Below are 16515 nucleotides of genomic sequence, written 5' to 3'. Positions count from 1 at the left end.
CGTTCCGGGAGGGTCACCAAGCCCCGGCACTCCCCCAGAGCCTGGACAGCTCTTTGGATCCCGCTGGAGCAGAGGGGATGTCCCGGGTCCGGGCATCCCAGCTGGGCCCGACGGCACCGCGGGGCTGGCACCGGGGGTCCCGGCAGGAGCTGGGACAGAGGGGACAGCCCTGGGTGGCCGCAGCAGCTCGGGGGGCACCTCCGGCAGCTCCGCGTCCCTGGGGCTCCGGGCTGCTGCCGTTCCCGGTATTAAAGCGCTTTTCCCACCCGCCCCGAGCGCTCCGCGTCTCCTCCCGAACCGGGCCAGCCCCGCTCGTTCTCCCTCCCGGTTCCCGGTTCCCGGCTCCCGGCGCTGCCCGCAGCGGAAAGGCGCAGACGCCGCGGTGCTGGGGAGCACGAACAGCGTTGTTTGAACACGAACGGGGCTGCGGCACGGGGGGCGGCAGGGGAGGGGCGGGGGGACAGAGCGGCCCCGGGGCTGCGGCCCCTCGGGCCCCGCGGCGCGGCCGAGCCCCTCGGGAGCGGGCGGGGCCGCGCTCGGCAGCAGAACCGCGTCCGTTCCGGCTGCGCTCAGCCCAGCTGGGTCCTCAGGAACTGCAGGAAATCCCTCAGCAGGTTGCAGAACTGCAGCAGGCTCTGGTACGGCACCGAGATCAGCAGGAGCCTGTCCACTGCCTGTGTCGGTTCTGGTTCGGGGGTTGGGCCCAGCTCCTCGGGCTCCGGGGGGATGGTTGGCTCTGGTGTCGTCGGCGCCGGCAGCAGCTCCGGCTCCGGCTCGGGCACCAACTCTGTCTCCTCCTCTGGCTCTGGTGTCGCCTCTGGCACTAGCGATGGCTCTGGCACCGGCACTGTTGTCGGCGCTGTTGTCGGCGCTGTCGTCGGCGCTGTCGTCGGCACCGTTGTCGGCACCGTCGTCGGCACCGTCGTCGGCACCGTCGTCGGCGCTGTCGTCGGCACTGTCGTCGGCGCTGTCGTCGGCACTGTCGTCGGCGCTGTCGTCGGCACTGTCGTCGGCACTGTCGTCGGCACTGTCGTCGGCACCGTTGTCGGCACTGTCGTCGGCACTGTCGTCGGCACCGTCGTCGGCACCGTCGTTGGCTCTGGCGTTAAATCTGGCACTGGCACTGGTATCAGGTTTGTTACCAGCTCTGGCTCTGGGGTTGGCTGTGGCACTGGCTCGGGCTCTGGCATCAGCTCTGGCTCTGGGGTTGGCAGTGGCACTGGCTCGGGCTCTGGCATCAGCTCTGGCTCTGGGGTTGGCAGTGGCAGTGGCACTGGCTCTGGCTCTGGCATCAGCTCTGGCTCTGGGGTTGGCTGTGGCACTGGCTCTGGCTCTGGCATCAGCTCTGGCTCTGGGATTGGCAGTGGCACTGGCACTAACTCGGGCTCTGGCATCAGCTCTGTCACCAGCTCTGGCGCTGGTGTCAGGTCTGTTACCGGCCCTGGCCCTGGCACCACCAGCTCTGGTGTGGGCTCTGGCACTGGTGTTGGCTCTGTTTGTGCCTCTTGTTCTGGCCCTGGTGTCGGGGCCTCCTCAGAAGCCATGGTGAACTCTGCCTTAGGAGTCGGGGCGCACTTCGGCTCTGGTGCTGTCCCACTTACGTCTGCAGGGCTCAGGCTCGTCTGGATCAGGATCCAGTTGTAGAAGTGCTGAGTGGAGGTGTAGATCCCGGGGTGCCTGGCTCTGTCACAGCCTCTTCCCCAGCTGTTCAATCCCACCAGCCAGTAGTAGTCAGCTGCATTGTCCTTGCAGACGAGGGGACCCCCGCTGTCCCCCTGTGCCGGGAGAGATGGTTCAGGGACTGTGGGGGGCTGCTGCCACCAATCCCTGGGCTGGCTCCTCTCTCCCAATCCATGGGCTGGCTCCTCTCTCCCAATCCATGGGCTGGCTCCTCTATCCCAATCCATGGGCTGGCTCCTCTATCCCAATCCCGGGACTGGCTCCTCAATCCCAATCCTGGAGCTGGCTCCTCTATCCCAATCCCGGGACTGGCTCCTCTATCCCAATCCCGGGACTGGCTCTTCTATCCCAATCCCGGGACTGGCTCCTCTGCCCCAATCCTGGGACTGGCTCCTCTGCCCCAATCCCTGGGCTGGCTCCTCTCTCCCAATCCCGGGACTGGCTCCTCTCCCAATCCCGGGGCTGGCTCCTCTCTCCCAATCCCGAGGCTGGCTCCTCTCTCCCAATCCCGGGACTGGCTCCTCTCTCCCAATCCCGGGGCTGGCTCTTCTATCCCAATCCCGGGACTGGCTCCTCTCTCCCAATCCCGGGACTGGCTCATCTCTCCCAATCCCGGGACTGGCTCTTCTATCCCAATCCCGGGACTGGCTCCTCTCTCCCAATCCCGGGACTGGCTCCTCTCTCCCAATCCCGGGACTGGCTCCTCTCTCCCAACCCCGGGACTGGCTCCTCTCTCCCAATCCCGGGACTGGCTCCTCTATCCCAGTCCCGGGGCTGGCTCCTTTCTCCCAGTCCCTGCCAGGTCCGCATTCCCAGCACATGCCCAGCACAGGTCAGGGGCTCTCCCATCTCTGCACGTGGGCCCCAGATGTGCAGAGGACAGATGTTCCATGGTCACATCTGCACTTTGGGTCTGCCGGGGCCACTGGATGTGCTTTGTGGGCAGGAACAGGCCTTGGGGACAGGGGGACATAGGACAGGGACCCACGGGTGGGGAGGGGAGGGTGGACAGGGGACAGGCTGGGCTGCCTGTGGGGGCTCCTACCTTGCAGGTGTCGATGCCACCCTGTGGGTACCCAGCACACAGGTTGTCAGCATGAACAGCCCCCGCGTACCACCGGCTGCTGTTGCAGAGCTGTGTGTCCATGAGGTGAACCTTGGACTCCTGCAGCACCATGGCTGTTCCCTGAGCTGTGGGCACAGAGGGGAATGAGCCCCAGCAGCTCGGTACCCATCCCTTCCCCTGCCTGGGGTGAGCCCCCTTCCCAGGCCTGGCTCTGCCCCTTCCCCACGGGTGACATTGTCCAGCTGTGTCCCTGCCCCTTCCCCACGGGTGACATTGTCCAGCTGTGTCCCTGCCCCTTCCCCACGGGTGATGTTGTCCAGCTGTGTCCCTGCCCCTTCCCCACAGGTGATGTTGTCCAGCTGTGTCCCTGCCCCTTCCCCACAGGTGATGTTGTCCAGCTGTGTCCCTGCCCCTTCCCCACGGGTGATGTTGTCCAGCTGTGTCCCTGCTGTTGGCCTGGGGAAGGGGCCAAACCCCCGAGGTTTCCCAGGGCCAGCAGGAATTGTTTGGGTGAGCAGGGACCTTACAGCTCATCCCGTTCCATGCTTGTCTTGGTGGAGGCTCCTTCCCCCAGCCCGGGCTGCTCCGAGCCCGGCCCCGCTGGCGTCGTGCGGCCGGACCCTGTGTGTGCCCTGTCTGTGTCCAGCCCGTGTCCCTGTGTGTGCCCAGTCCGTGTCTGTGCCCAGCCTGTCCCTGTGTGTGTCCAGCCCGTGTCCCTGTCTGTGCCCAGCCCGTGTCCCTGTGTGTGCCCAGTCCGTGTCTGTGCCCAGCCTGTCCCTGTGTGTGTCCAGCCCGTGTCCCTGTCTGTGCCCAGCCCGTGTCTGTGCCCAGCCTGTGTCTGTGCCCAACCCGTGTCCCTGTGTGTGCCCAACCCGTGTCCCTGTCTGTGTCCAGCCCATGTCCCAGGGTGCCCAGCTCGTGTCCCTGTCTGTGCCCAGCCCGTGTCTGTGCTCAGCCTGTGTCCCTGTCTGTGCCCAGTCCGTGTCCCTGTCTGTTCCCAGCCCGTGTCCCAGGGTGCCCAGCCCGTGTCCCTGTCCATGCCCAGCCTGTATCCCTGTCGGTGCCCAGCCTGTATCCCTGTCGGTGCCCAGCCCGTGTCCCTGTCTGTGCCCAGCCCGTGTCCCAGGGTGCCCAGCTCGCCCTGGGAGCACACATCCTGTTGGGAACTCACCTCTGGCAAAGTTCCAGCCAGCGATGTAGCAGGATTTCAGCTCCGAGACCCTGAGTGAGGGGTCGGGCACACAGCCCAGCTGGATGTAGTCGCTGCACTCCACGGGCTGGTCCAGCTCCACCAGGGCAATGTCGTTCCTGGCCGTGGCAGCCACATATCGCTGATGCATCAGGAGCCTCTGGATGCGTCTCACCACAGCCCCAGGGCCTTGCTGTCTCAGATCTGTGGCCCCGATCACCACGTCCCACGTGGAGATGCCCCTGGGGAGCAGATGGACAGAGGGGTGACAGGGAGCAGAGCCACGGGCTGCAGCAGCCCAGCATTTCCCGGCCTTCTGCTTGCCCAGGTGGGCAGGGCAGCGGCCCGTGGTGCTGTGAGCTGGGCGCCTGCCCGTGCTCTGGGGACAGCTCTGTCCCTGCTGTCTCTTACCCGGCCCTGGCGAAGCAGTGTGCCACCGTGAGCACCCACTGGGAGCTGAGGAGGACACCCGTGCACATGTGCCACGTGCCGTTCTCCCAGGTGGCCTGGATGCTGACGATGCCGGGCCAGGCCCCAGGCCCCACATGGGACGTGCCAGCAGAGCTGTGGTCGGAATTCAAGGGCCGGAGCCCGCAGGTGCCCCTGGAAGCACAACGCCATCAGTGCCCTGCTCGGGGACAGCAGGGACAGGGAACCCCAGGGGCTCCTCTGTGCCCAGGCTGTGCCAGGGATCCCGAGTGGCCACTGACTTGCAGGTGATCCAGTTGCCCCTCACGGGCCCGGCCAGGGCCAGCAGCACGAGCAGCCACAGCAAAGCCATCAGTGCCAACACTGGAGGTGGCAGAGCCAGAGCAGAGCTGTCACCTCTGGTGACACCCAGGGCCCTGGCAGTGCCCACAGTGCCACCAGGCTGGGGTGATGTCACAGAGGGGCCGGTTCCATGGACAGGGCATGGCGGGGAGGGGCAGCTCAGGGTCACAGAGACGTGGAATGGTCTGGAGACAGCACCCCAAGCGTGAGAGTGGTCAGACACTGCTGGCACCGAGCTGGGCATAAGCAGCTGGAGCAACCCTGGGAGAAGGATTTGGGGGTGCTGGGGGTGAGAGCTGGACCGGATCCAGCCCAGAACCCCCCAGCCCTGGGGAGCAGGGAGGGGGATGCTGCCCCTGTGCCCCCTCAGGTGAGACCCCACCTGCAGAGCTGCCCCAACCCTGGGGACAACATCAGAAGGACCTGGAGCTGCTGCAGAGAGCCCAGAGGAGGCCCCGGAGCTGCTGCAGGGCTGGAGCCCCTCAGCTCCCAGGGAGCCAGGCTGGGACAGCTGGGAATGCCCAGCCTGGAGAGGAGAAGGATCCAGGGAGAGCTGAGAGCCCCTGGCAGGGCCTGCAGGGGCTCCAGCAGAGCTGCAGAGGGACTGGGGACAAGGCCTGCAGGGACAGCACACAGGGAATGGCTCCCACTGCCAGAGGGCAGCCATGGGTGGCATCTTGGCAATGAGGAATTCCTGCCTGGGCTGGCATTGCCAGAGCAGCTGGGGCTGCCCCTGATCCCTGGCAGTGCCCAAGGCCAGGCTGGGCACTGGGGCTAGAGCAGCCTGGCATAGTGGAGGTGTCCCTGCCCAAGGAAGCATTCAACACCCAGTAGAAGACAGACTGCTAATTAATGCAAGAGATTTTAATGTCGTTTAGAGCCAATTCCTTTCTTTGTCGGCTCAGAATGTACACACGGGTGACAAAGTTTTGTCCTGGGGTCTCTGTGGGGACCGGAGCTTTGCTGGCCACAGCCCGTGGCCAAGGACAGGGCAGGGCCGGACTCACGGACGCTGAGCCAGCACGGTTCGAGTCTCATTGACCCCGGCCGCTCCGGGGCGTTCCGGCCACACCGAGCAGCCCGGGGTCCCTCCCGCAGGGGACAGCGGGGACAGGGCCCGGCTGAGGTGGCACTGGGACACACCGAGGGCGCTCCAGCTCGTCCCCATCGCTATCCGGAGGGTTCGGAGCACCGGGATGCTCCTCAGGCCCGTCCCAGCGGGGACACCCCCTTGGGCTGGGGCTGCAGGGGCTGGGGGGACAGCACGGGACGGGGCGCGACACTGCTCGTCCCGCTCCGCCGTCCGCGGCGGGGACACTGCTCGGTGTCACCTCCCTGCCCTGCCCGCCACGACCCCACTGCAGGCTGGCACTGAGACCCCCTCGGGGCGACACGGAGGGGACACGGGGGGATACAGAGGGGACGCGGAGGGGACACGGGGGGACACGGAGGGACACGAGGGGACACGAGGTGACACGGAGGGACACGGGTGGACGGGGGGGCACGGGGGGACACGGGTGGACAGATGGGGACACGGGTGCACAGAGGGGGACACGGAGGTACACGGGTGGACGGTGGGGACACGGGGGGACACGGAGGGACACGAGGGGACACGAGGTGACACGGGGCACTCCAGGGGACACACAGAGGGACAAGGCATCACCCTGCTGTCACCGCCGTGCGGAGCCGGGCCAAAGGCCACGCCCCATCATCAGACCACGCCCACGTCGCGCTCGGCGTCGCGCGCTGAGGCCACGCCCCATGTGGGCAGAAACCACGCCCACACCGGTGTGCACGCGCACATTGCCCCGCCCCTCAATGCAGCCACGCCCACAGATCGCTTTATTTGGGGGCGGCTCCGCCCCGCCCGTAACCGCTGCCTTTGCCCCCCTCCTCCAGCAGCTTCCGGCGGAAGTGGCGGCGCGGCGGAGCCGGCCGGAGGTGAGGGGGGACCGGGGCCCGGGGGTGAGGATGGCGGGGCCGGGGATTGCGGGGCGGCCGCAGCCGTCAGGGTCGGAGTCGGGATGGTCCAGAGGGGCTGACGGAGCTGGGCCCGGGTGGTGTCCGGAGGGATCACGGTGGCCCGGGGGTCAGGGTGCTCCTGAGGAGGTGACAGTGGAGGGCCCAGGGGCGTCTGGGGGGTGTCTGGGCGGTTGGAGTGGTGTCTGAGCGCTCAACATGGAGGTCCCGGGAGGGTCAGGAAGGGGGTCCGGGAGGGGAGTTCAGGGCGGTGTCCTGGCGGGGTCAGGGTGGGGGTTCTGGAGGGCAGCTCAGAGTGGTGTCCTGGGGGTCAGAGGCCTGTCCTGGCGAGGTCAGGGTGGGGTCTCGGGGGGTCAGGCTGGGAGCCCTGGGCAGGTCAGGATGGGGTTCCTGAGGGGCTCAGGATGGCCCTCCTGGGCAGGGCGTGGTCAGGGTGGTGTTTGTGATCTTTGCTGCCCGTTTGGTGTCCTGGTGCGCCCAGGGCGATGCTATTGCCCATCCTAAAGGTGCCCTTTCTCCTTGCCCTGCTCACCCCCAGGTTCCCCCGCCATGGAGAAGTTCGGGATGAACTTCGGGGGCGGCCCCAGCAGGAAGGAGCTGCTGGAGACCATCGAGACGCAGAAGCAGCAGCTCCTGCGCTTCCAGGCGCGCCTCAAGGACGTCGTCCACGCCTACAAGAGCCTGCTGAAGGAGAAGGAGGCGCTGGAAGCCAGCCTGAAGGCGCTCTCCGTGTCCCACGACGGGGAGCTGCCCGTGCCCCCGCCCGCAGCCGCGGACTCCCCGGACGACGGGAGCTCGGAGCACAGCGAGGACAGCGCGGGCACGGCCGCCAGCGCGGACACCGGGGCCAGCCCGCCCGGGGGGGACGAGGAGGACAAACCCGCGGGCGGCCCCTCCCCGAGGGCCGAGGAGCCGAGCGGCGCCGAGGGCGGGGAGCCGAGTGCCGGCGAGCCCGAGCGGCGGCTGCAGCAGCTGAAGGCGCAGCTGGCCACGCTGACGGGCGCGCTGGCCACCGTGACGCAGGAGAAGTCGCGCATGGAGGCCTCGTATCAGGCGGAGCGGCGGCAGATGAAGCAGGAGCTGGAGGAGGCGGCGGCGCGGGCGCGGGCCGAGGCCGAGCGGCTGCAGGAGCTGCAGGAGCAGCTGGCCCAGACCCGCGGCCGCCTCCTGGAGCAGCAGCGCGAGCGGGAGCGCGAGCAGGGCGACCACGGGCTGATGCTGCGCGAGCTGCAGGAGCTGCTGCGCGCCGAGCGCGACGGGCGCCGCGCCGCCGAGCGGGAGCTGCAGCAGGCCCGGGAGGCGCTGGCCGGCACCGCCGGCACCGCGGAGCGAGCCCAGGGCCACGAGCAGCAGGCGCGGCAGCTGAGCCAGGAGCTGGAGGAGCTGCGCAGGGAGCTGCAGGGCGTGCGAGAGGAGAGCGGCAGGGCCGACCCGCGGATCCAGGAGCTGCAGGAGGAGATGGCTGGCCTCAAGAACCACTTCCAGCTGCAGCTGGTGCAGGAGATGAAGAAGGTGATTGCTGGCTGGGAATGAGGCTGGTGTCCAGGGACTGGGGCTAGAGGAGCCAAATTCCCTCTCCCAGTCTCTGAGAGTCCGTAGAATCCTGGCTTGGGTTGATGGGATGACGGTTCTGGGGAACAGCTCTCTGTGGGATGTATCCAGAGAGTGGGGCTGGAGTCAGACAAATTCCCCTTCCCAGTCCCTCAGATTCCAGGAGGTTCAAAATAAATGGCACAGGGTGCCCAGAGCAGCTGTGGCTGCCCCTGGATCCCAAGGCCAGGCTGGACGTTGGGGCTGGAGCAGCCTGGGACAGTGGGAGGTGTCCCTGCCATGGCGGCACTGGAGGGGTTTTGGGATCCCTTCCCACCCAACGCATTCCAGGATTCCAAACACACAAAACCCTAAAAGGCCAGGACAGGGAGGTGTCTCAGGCAGGGTTCCTGGGCTGGGAAGGGCCCCTTGTTGTTTTGGACAGAGCAGGGTCGCTGTGTGACCCGAGGTGTGTCCCTGTGTGACCCCAAGTGTGTCCCCATGCTGCCCTAACCCTGCTGTGTCCCCGCACAGACAGCCCAGGCCGAGGAGCAGCTGCGGCAGCACTCGCAGCGGGAGGAGCAGCGCGTGGCCGAGCTGGAGGCCCAGGTGTCCCAGGTGTCCGAGCTGCTGGGCACCTACGAGAAGGCCAAGCAGAGGGACCAGGGCACCATCCAGAGGCTCAAGGACCGCATCGTGCAGCTGGACCTGGAGAACAAGACCTTGGCCATCGCCGCCTCCAGCCGCTCCCTGGGCGAGGTGGCCGTGGAGGAGGCCACCCTGGACGTGAGCGTGCTCAAGGAGAAGATGGAGAAGCTGCGGAAGCTCCTGCAGGCGGCGGCCGGGAAGGGCGCGGAGGCGGAGGAGCCGCAGGGGCCGGAGCCGTCCCCGAGTGGTGGGGACGGGAACGGGGACAAGGCCCCGGGCGGGCACTGCCAGCAGGAGCTCAGGCAGCTCAAGGAGGAGTTTGAGCGCTACAAGGTGAGGGCGCAGCAGGTGCTCAAGAGCAAGGCCAGCAAGGACGTGGGGCTGGCCAGGGAGCTGGAGGAGGCGCGGGAGCAGCTGGCGGAGCTCCGGGACAAGCACGTGCTGCTGCAGCTGGCCGCGGACGACGCGGAGAAGCGGCACCGGCAGGAGCTGGAGGCCCGGAAGCAGGAGCTGTCCCAGCTGCAGCAGCTGCACCGGCAGGAGCTGGAGCGGTGCCAGCTGCAGTTCCGGGAGCGGGCGCTGCGCCTGGAGGAGGAGATGCACAAGCAGCGGGACCGGGCGCTGGCCGTGCTGGCCGAGAAGGACCGGGAGCTGGAGCAGCTCCGCGCCCTCGCGCTGCCCCACGGCCCCAAGGGCTCCCGGGAGGGCGGGCCCAGCCCCGGGGACGCTCCCAGCCAGGACTCCTCGGAGATCCTGCCCCAGGAGCTGCAGCTGTGCTCCGGCTCCGAGCCCACCTTCTTCCTGTACGCGGAGCAGCTGGCGCGCAAGGAGGTGGAGATCGCGGCGCTGCGCAAGCACCGGCACCGGCTGGAGGTGCAGCTGCACCAGCTGCAGGGCAGGGCCCTGGCCGAGGAGGACCGGCACCGCGAGGAGGTGGCGGCGCTGCGGGACGAGATCCAGAAGAACTGCCGCGATAAGAGCAGGGAAGGAGCCAACCTGGAGTACCTGAAGAACGTGGTGTACCGGTTCCTGACGCTGCCGGACGCGCGGGGCCGCCAGCAGACGCTCACGGCCATCCTGGCCGTCCTGCACTTCAGCCCCGAGGAGAAGATGAGCATCGCCAAGAGCTCGGCCCACGGCTCCTGGTGGCCCCACGGGAAGAGATGAGGGCTTGGTTTTATTCCCTTTGCTGTAAGAGTTCCTTCCCGAGGACTGACCAAAACCTCGTCCCAGCCACGCTCGTACCTCTCCGGGATTTGGGCTCCAGCTGGGGTTTTTAGCACTAACTTGTCAGGATTTGGACTCCAGTTGGGGTTCTTAGCACTAACTTGCAGTGAGGTTGTGCCAACTTTTCCAGCCCCAAAGCCTCTGTGGTGGGAATTTGCTTCGAGTTGAGACTTGATTTGGAAACCATGGAATTGAAGATGCTGAGGTTTTTTGAAGGTGGTTTAAAAGCAATCCCTACCTGTCAGACGTGGCATCAAGTGGAATTCACTTGGATCTTCAAGCTCCAGCCAGGCTGGTGACTCAGGAGATGAAAGGGAATGTGGGAAGCACTTTAGGTGGAGCTAAAATAGCAGCAGGCCATGGAAAGCTCAGGAAGATGGGGCTCAGTGCAGGAAATCTTGGGCATTTCCCCTAAGGCTCTTTTCCCGAGCCTAATTTAACCAGTGGATGCAGCTCCAGGCTCATCCAGGGGCTCAGGCTCTCCTTCCTTCCCAGGGATCCTCTCTGGGCTATCAGGGATTCTAGGAAGGAGAAAGGATCTCCCTGTGGACGATTCCCATCCTGAGGGTGTTGTTTTCCTGCCCCACGTTTGGAAATAAATCCTGGCTCTAAAGCTAGGCCCAGAGACAGGGACAGGTCTGGATTAGCACCCCCAGGGGTCCTGGAGCCCAGTCAAGAGCAGGTTTGGGAGCAGCTCCTGGTGCTGCACTGCCCAGAGAGCCTTGGGAAGGATCAGCCAGTCCTGGCACTGCCAGGGACAAGGACAGGGACGTGGAACTTCCTCCTTTGCTCCTTGGCTGTCCTGGCCCTGTCAGCAGCCAAACTCCCTGGATTCCACTGTGGCCAGTGCAGCCCTTGGTGCCAATTTCTCCTCCAAAAAATCCTCAGGGAAAACGTGCCCTGGGCAGAGCCTGTCCCTGCTGGGAGGGGGCAGAGCTGGGGGATGTTCCCACTGGGAACAGCAGGATACAGGTGCTGCCCTGATGGGAGAGTTTGTCCCAGGAATGTTTGAAACGCTCCTCAAGGATTAAAGTGCTGGCTCAGCCAGGAGAGAGCCCAGTCCCTGCTCCCAGTTTGGAAGTGTTGAATCAAGGGGTGCCTCTGGAATGGCAGGGATGGCTCCAACTCTTTCCCTGGAGCCATTCCCAGGACTCCAGAGGGAGGTGGAGCCCCCTCCTGCTGTGGCTTCACTGCTCGGGCTGGGGGCATGGATCCCTGTTCTCCCTCTGCTCCTGCAGGATGGAGTGACCTGGAATGGGCCCCAGGGGTGGTGGGGACCCAGCAGGGCAGAGAAATGGGGTGGGACCCAGCTGGGAGCACAGGTTGGAGCAGGGGATCAGTGTGGGATCCAGCAGGAGAGCAGGGACAAGGCAGGATCCATCTGTGAGGACCCAGAGCCATCCCATGCCCTCTGTCTGTCCCTGGCAGAGGAGGATGAGGAAGATGAGGAAGCTGCTGCAGGGGACATCTCCAGGAGTGCCCAGCTCCGTGTCACTGTCACCCTCCTGCAGCTCCCAGTGCCATTCCTGCCTCTGCTCCCCTCCAGCCCCTGTCCCTCCCTCTTCCCTCTGTCCCTGCAGCCAATATCCCTGAAATAAAGATAAAATTCCTCTTTGAGGGGACTCTGGTGGCTCCTGGGGACTGGATGGGCATTGCTTGGGGATTTTTGGTGGATGTTGGAGCATTCTTGGGTTAACATTATCACAAAATCATTAAATCCCGTGATTTCCAGAGGTTCCTGGGAGTGTGAGAACGGGAATGGTTAATTCCTGCACCTGCAGTCGGGCTGTGGCAGCTGAGGGGATGCAGAGGAGCCTGGCACTGAGAATCGTGGGATGGTTTGGGTAGTCAGGGACCCCAGAGCCCCTGCAGTGCCACCCAGCCATGGCAGGGACACCTCCCACTGTCCCAGGCTGCTCCAGCCCCAGGGTCCAGCCTGGCCCTGGGCACTGCAGGGATCAGGGGCAGCCCCAGCTGCTCTGGCAATGCCAGCCCAGGCAGGAATTCCTCATTGCCAAGATGCCACCCATGGCTGCCCTCTGGCAGTGGAAGCCATTCCCTGTGTGCTGTCCCTGCAGGCCTTGTCCCCAGTCCCTCTGCAGGCCCTGCCAGGGGCTCTCAGCTCTCCCTGGATCCTTCTCCTCTCCAGGCTGGGCATTCCCAGCTGTCCCAGCCTGGCTCCCTGGGAGCTGAGGGGCTCCAGCCCTGCAGCAGCTCCGGGGCCTCCTCTGGGCTCTCTCCAGCCTCACAAGGAGCGCCCGGCTGCTCTCCCGGCGCTGCTCCCTCATTCCCGGTGTGCCCGGGGGCATCCGAGCGCTCATTTGGGCTCTCCCGTGCCTGGGGCTGATCCCTCCCCGCTCCGGGGCTGGCACGGCGCCGCTGCTCCTTGGGAAGCTCCTGGGAAGCTGCTGCCGCCCGGCCGGGCAGGTTCCTCCGGCTGCGCCGCGGCCGTGTCCCACAGCGGGGCGTGGAGCGAGCCCGGGCCGCAGCGGGAGCCGCTTCCAGCTCCCGATCCATCCGTCCGGGCTGCGGCCGGCAAGGCTCCGGGTTCCGGCCATGGCCAGAGCGCAGGAACAGCCCGCGGCTCTCTCGGATATCCAGGTAAGGCTGCGGGGCGCTGCGTTCCCGTTCCAATAAACCCTGCCCGAGGGAGGTCCCCCCGCGCGGGGCTTGGGCCACCAGCGCTTTGGGGACCACCGGGGAGGGAGGGTGACACGGCCGGGCAGGGACACAGCCGGGCCGGGCTTTCGCTGGGGCCGGACCTGGCTCTTCCCCGGCTCCTGCCCCGCTCTCCCGGGCCCGGGGTCCGCCCGGCTCCGGCGGCCGCTCCGGTTCGTCAGGCGCCGTCGGGAGCCGCTCCGAGCGCGGCCGCGGGCGGGACGCGGCTTCTCGGCGCTCCCCAGCCCCGGGTGAGGGAAACTTGGGCGGAGATCCCAGCGGGAAAACTCGGGAGGAAGGAGCAGTGAAACCCCGCCACGTGCAGCCACCGCAGAGGGGCTGCTGAGGAACCGGCCGTGCCCCTCTATGTCCCCGAAACGCCTTTGCTGCGGTTCCTGGGCACAGCTTCGGGCAGGGATGGCCGAGGCACAGAGTCCGGCCGTGCCCAGGGTCCCACATCGCACCCCCGTGGGGGCTCGGGGTGGCCCCGCTCCCGGCCGGCCCAGCCCGCGCTGCCTCCGTGCCTCCCGCAGGTCCTGGCGCTGGCGGGCGTCACCGTCCCGGCCGCGCTGCTCAGGTGCGTCCTGTCCCTGTCCCTGTCCCTCGCCCGGGGCTGGCACCTGGCGGGCCGGGACATTCATCCCCCACCCCGTCCCCTGCAGCCTCCTGGGCAGCGGATCCGTCCTCGCTGTCACCTCCTGGCAGGGGCGCTGCTGCCACATCCAGGTGAGTGCCACCAGCTTGTGGCAATGCTGCCACATCCAGGTGAGTGCCACCGGCTTGTGGCAGTGTCACTGCTGCCACATCCAGGTGAGTGCCACTGGCTTTGGCAGTGTCACTGCTGCCACATCCAGGTGAGTGCCACTGGCTTGTGGCAATGCTGCCACATCCAGGTGAGTGCCACCGGCTTTGGCAGTGTCACTGCTGCCACATCCAGGTGAGTGCCACCGGCTTGTGACAGTGCTGCCACATCCAGGTGAGTGCCACCGGCTTGTGTCACTGCTGCCACATCCAGGTGAGTGCCACCGGCTTGTGACAGTGCTGCCACATCCAGGTGAGTGCCACCGGCTTGTGTCACTGCTGCCACATCCAGGTGAGTGCCACCGGCTCCCAGGGACACAGGGCTGGGTCTGGCCCAGCTAAGCCCGAGTCAAAGCCGAGCCAACAGCGGGTTTAAAGCCCCGGGCAGGGGACAGGAGGTGCAGGATGCCCCAACACCCGGCATCCGCCCCGGTCCCCGGGAGCCGCCGAGCCCAGCCCGTGAAGGGCCGCGGGAGCTGTCAGGGGCTGCTGCCGACAGAGCTAACGCGGTGCCCTGTCCCCAGCTGCGGCCCCTGTTCCTCCTGGCCCTGGCAGATTTCCTGGGTGCCACCGCGCTGCTGGGCACGGGAACCATCCCGCTGCTGCCGGCCCCGCTCTCCGTGCCCGCCTACGCCGTCTGTCCCTACGGGCGGATGCTGACCACGGTAAGGGGACACTGCTGGGGACGGCTGAGGCTGGAGTGTCCTGGGGACACTGTCCTGGGGTCCCCTCCTCGGGATGGGCACCGGGACAGGTCTGCCGGGGCCGGGGTGGAGCACGGGGAGGGAACGGGCAGCGGCAATGGGGGTGTCCGGGGTGAAGGTGCCCTGGCGGCGCTGGACACAACAGGATCCGCGGTCCCTTTCCCTCTCCTCTCTCTCCCAGACCTCCTACGCCGTCTCGTTCCTCATGGTCGTTGTTTACGCGTACGAGTCGCACCGCACCGTGCTCGGGGGGCGAGCCCGGCCCCCGGCAGCGCTGCAGGTCCGAGCCTGGCCCGGGCACACACGGCGCTGCCAGGGCAAGGGAGCAGCGGGGCGGTCCAGGGCAGCCCCTTTATGGAGTTCGGGGTTCCCCCGGTCCTGGCAGGGCGGGGCGGTCCAGGGCAGCCCCTTTCCCCGGGAATTTGGGGTTCCCCCGGTCCTGGCAGGGCGGACCCTCGGCCGCGGCCGCCCCTCAGCCCCGGCTCACGGCGCTTCTCCCGCAGGAGCGGAGCCGCTGTCTGGAGCGGGCCTGGCAGGGCATTCCCTACGTGCTGGCCTGGTAGGTGCCCGTTCCAGTCCCGGCGGAGCGCCCGGGCCGTGCCGGGCTGGCCAGGGGCTCCCGCCTCACACCGGCCCTTGTCCCGTGCCCAGGCTGGTGCCCGCTCTGACCCTCCTGGTGCAGCTGCTCGCCCGCGGCTCCTCCGCCGCCGCCATCGCGCCCGTGGTGCCCTGGGCCGGCTCCAACGACTCCTTCGGCCTTTACTGCTCCAGGTATGGCCCCTCCGCCCCGCCCCGCCCTGCCCGGGGCAGCCCCCGCACACCGGGCGAGGCTTTGGGACCTCCAGCCCCGCTCTGTCCCTGCAGCTGCCTCCTCCTGATCCACCCGAACCGGGACATCTGCTCCCAGGTGGGCGCTGCCTCCCCTCGCTGCCCCCACCCACCCTGCGGGGCCGGGGGCTCCGGGGCCCGGCCCCGCTCATTGCCGCTGCCTCCCAGTCCGGCGGGGACACGAACGCGGGGCTGGAGGAGAAGATCATCTTCCTGCTGTACCTGGGGCTGGTGCTCGGCTGCTGCTCGGTGAGGTCCGGCCCTGGGGGAGGCCCGGGGGTGCCCAGGCCGCGCTGAGCCCCGCCCGTCTGCCCGTCCGCAGCTCCTGTACCGGCGGGTGCGGCTCCGCTGCCGGGGGAACGCGGCGCTGCCGCTGCTCGGCCTGCACCGGGACGGCGGCACCGGCGGCAGGAGCGGCCGCGGCGTCAGCAGAGCCTTGCTGTACTTCCAGCTGGTTTTCCTGCTCTGCTGGACGCCAGGCAAGGCCGGGGGGTGCCCCACAGCCCTGGGCCCCGCAGGGTCACCCTGAGCCTGTCCCCATCATCCCCAGCCCTGCAGGGTCACCCTGAGGGTGTCCCCAGCTGTCCCAGCCCTGCAGGGTCACACTGAGGGTGTCCCCAGCTGTCCCAGCCCCGCAGGGTCACCCTGAGCCTGTCCCCATCATCCCCAGCCCTGCAGGGTCACACTGAGGGTGTCCCCAGCTGTCCCAGCCCTGCAGGGTCACACTGAGGCTGTCCCCAGCTGTCCCAGCCCTGCAGGGTCACAGTGGGGGTGTCCCACCAAGGAATGTCCTTCTGTGTCCCATCCACAGCCTTCCTCCTCACCATCCTCTCCTTCACCAGCATCAGCCCTGCCTCGCTCTTGGTGCTCTACGTGTCCACAGTGAGTAAAGCCCTTTTTCCAGGGCTCCAGGCTGGACATTTGTCCCCATCCCACGCGGGAGCTGTGACAGCCCTTGGGGACACCCTGGGCAGGGTGAGGACACAGCCCTGGGCCCAGCGTGGCTCTCCCCACTGGATTTTGGGTTGGGATTTCCCCCTTTGGCTTTCCCCGAAGGGTGGATGTCCTTTAATTGGCCACACCAAGAGGAAAGTCCCCCCGTGTCCTGTGCCACCCTGCCTGGGCTGTGCCTGCAGGGACCGGGAGCCCTGACCTTCTGTCCCCGTGTCCCCAGGCCCTGAGCGTGTCCCTGCAGGGCTTCCTGCACAGTCTGGTCTACGGCTGGATGAGGGAGAACTTCCGACAGGAGGTGCTGGCCCGCAGCCTGTCCCTGCAGAGCCCCGAGGGGATCGAGGCTTTCTACGACGACTCCCTGCGGGCTGCTCCCTGAGCTCATCCCATTCCCTGGGGGCTGCTCCCTGAGCTCATCCCATTCCCTGCGGGCTGCTCCCTGAGCTCATCCCATTCCCTGGGGGCTGCTCCCTGAGCCCCCA

At 67.2% G+C, this 16515-nt stretch overlaps 1 protein-coding gene across 1 annotated transcript; it reads left to right on the top strand.

The window, feature by feature from the left end:
* Positions 1 to 7235: 7235 nt before the first annotated feature.
* Positions 7236 to 11675, top strand: GCC1 (GRIP and coiled-coil domain containing 1). Its single transcript, XM_058805755.1, has 2 exons — positions 7236 to 8198; positions 8751 to 11675. The coding sequence occupies exons 1-2, from the start codon at positions 7236 to 7238 to the stop codon at positions 10029 to 10031; spliced, it is 2244 nt and encodes a 747-aa protein (XP_058661738.1). The 3' UTR covers positions 10032 to 11675.
* The last annotated feature ends 4840 nt before the right edge of the window (positions 11676 to 16515 follow it).

This window comes from Ammospiza caudacuta, chromosome 5 (assembly GCF_027887145.1).
Source record: "Ammospiza caudacuta isolate bAmmCau1 chromosome 5, bAmmCau1.pri, whole genome shotgun sequence".
NCBI classification, from domain to species: Eukaryota; Metazoa; Chordata; class Aves; order Passeriformes; family Passerellidae; genus Ammospiza; species Ammospiza caudacuta.
Note: the sequence above shows the minus strand (reverse complement) of the source record. Positions and strands in the feature narration are given on the sequence as shown.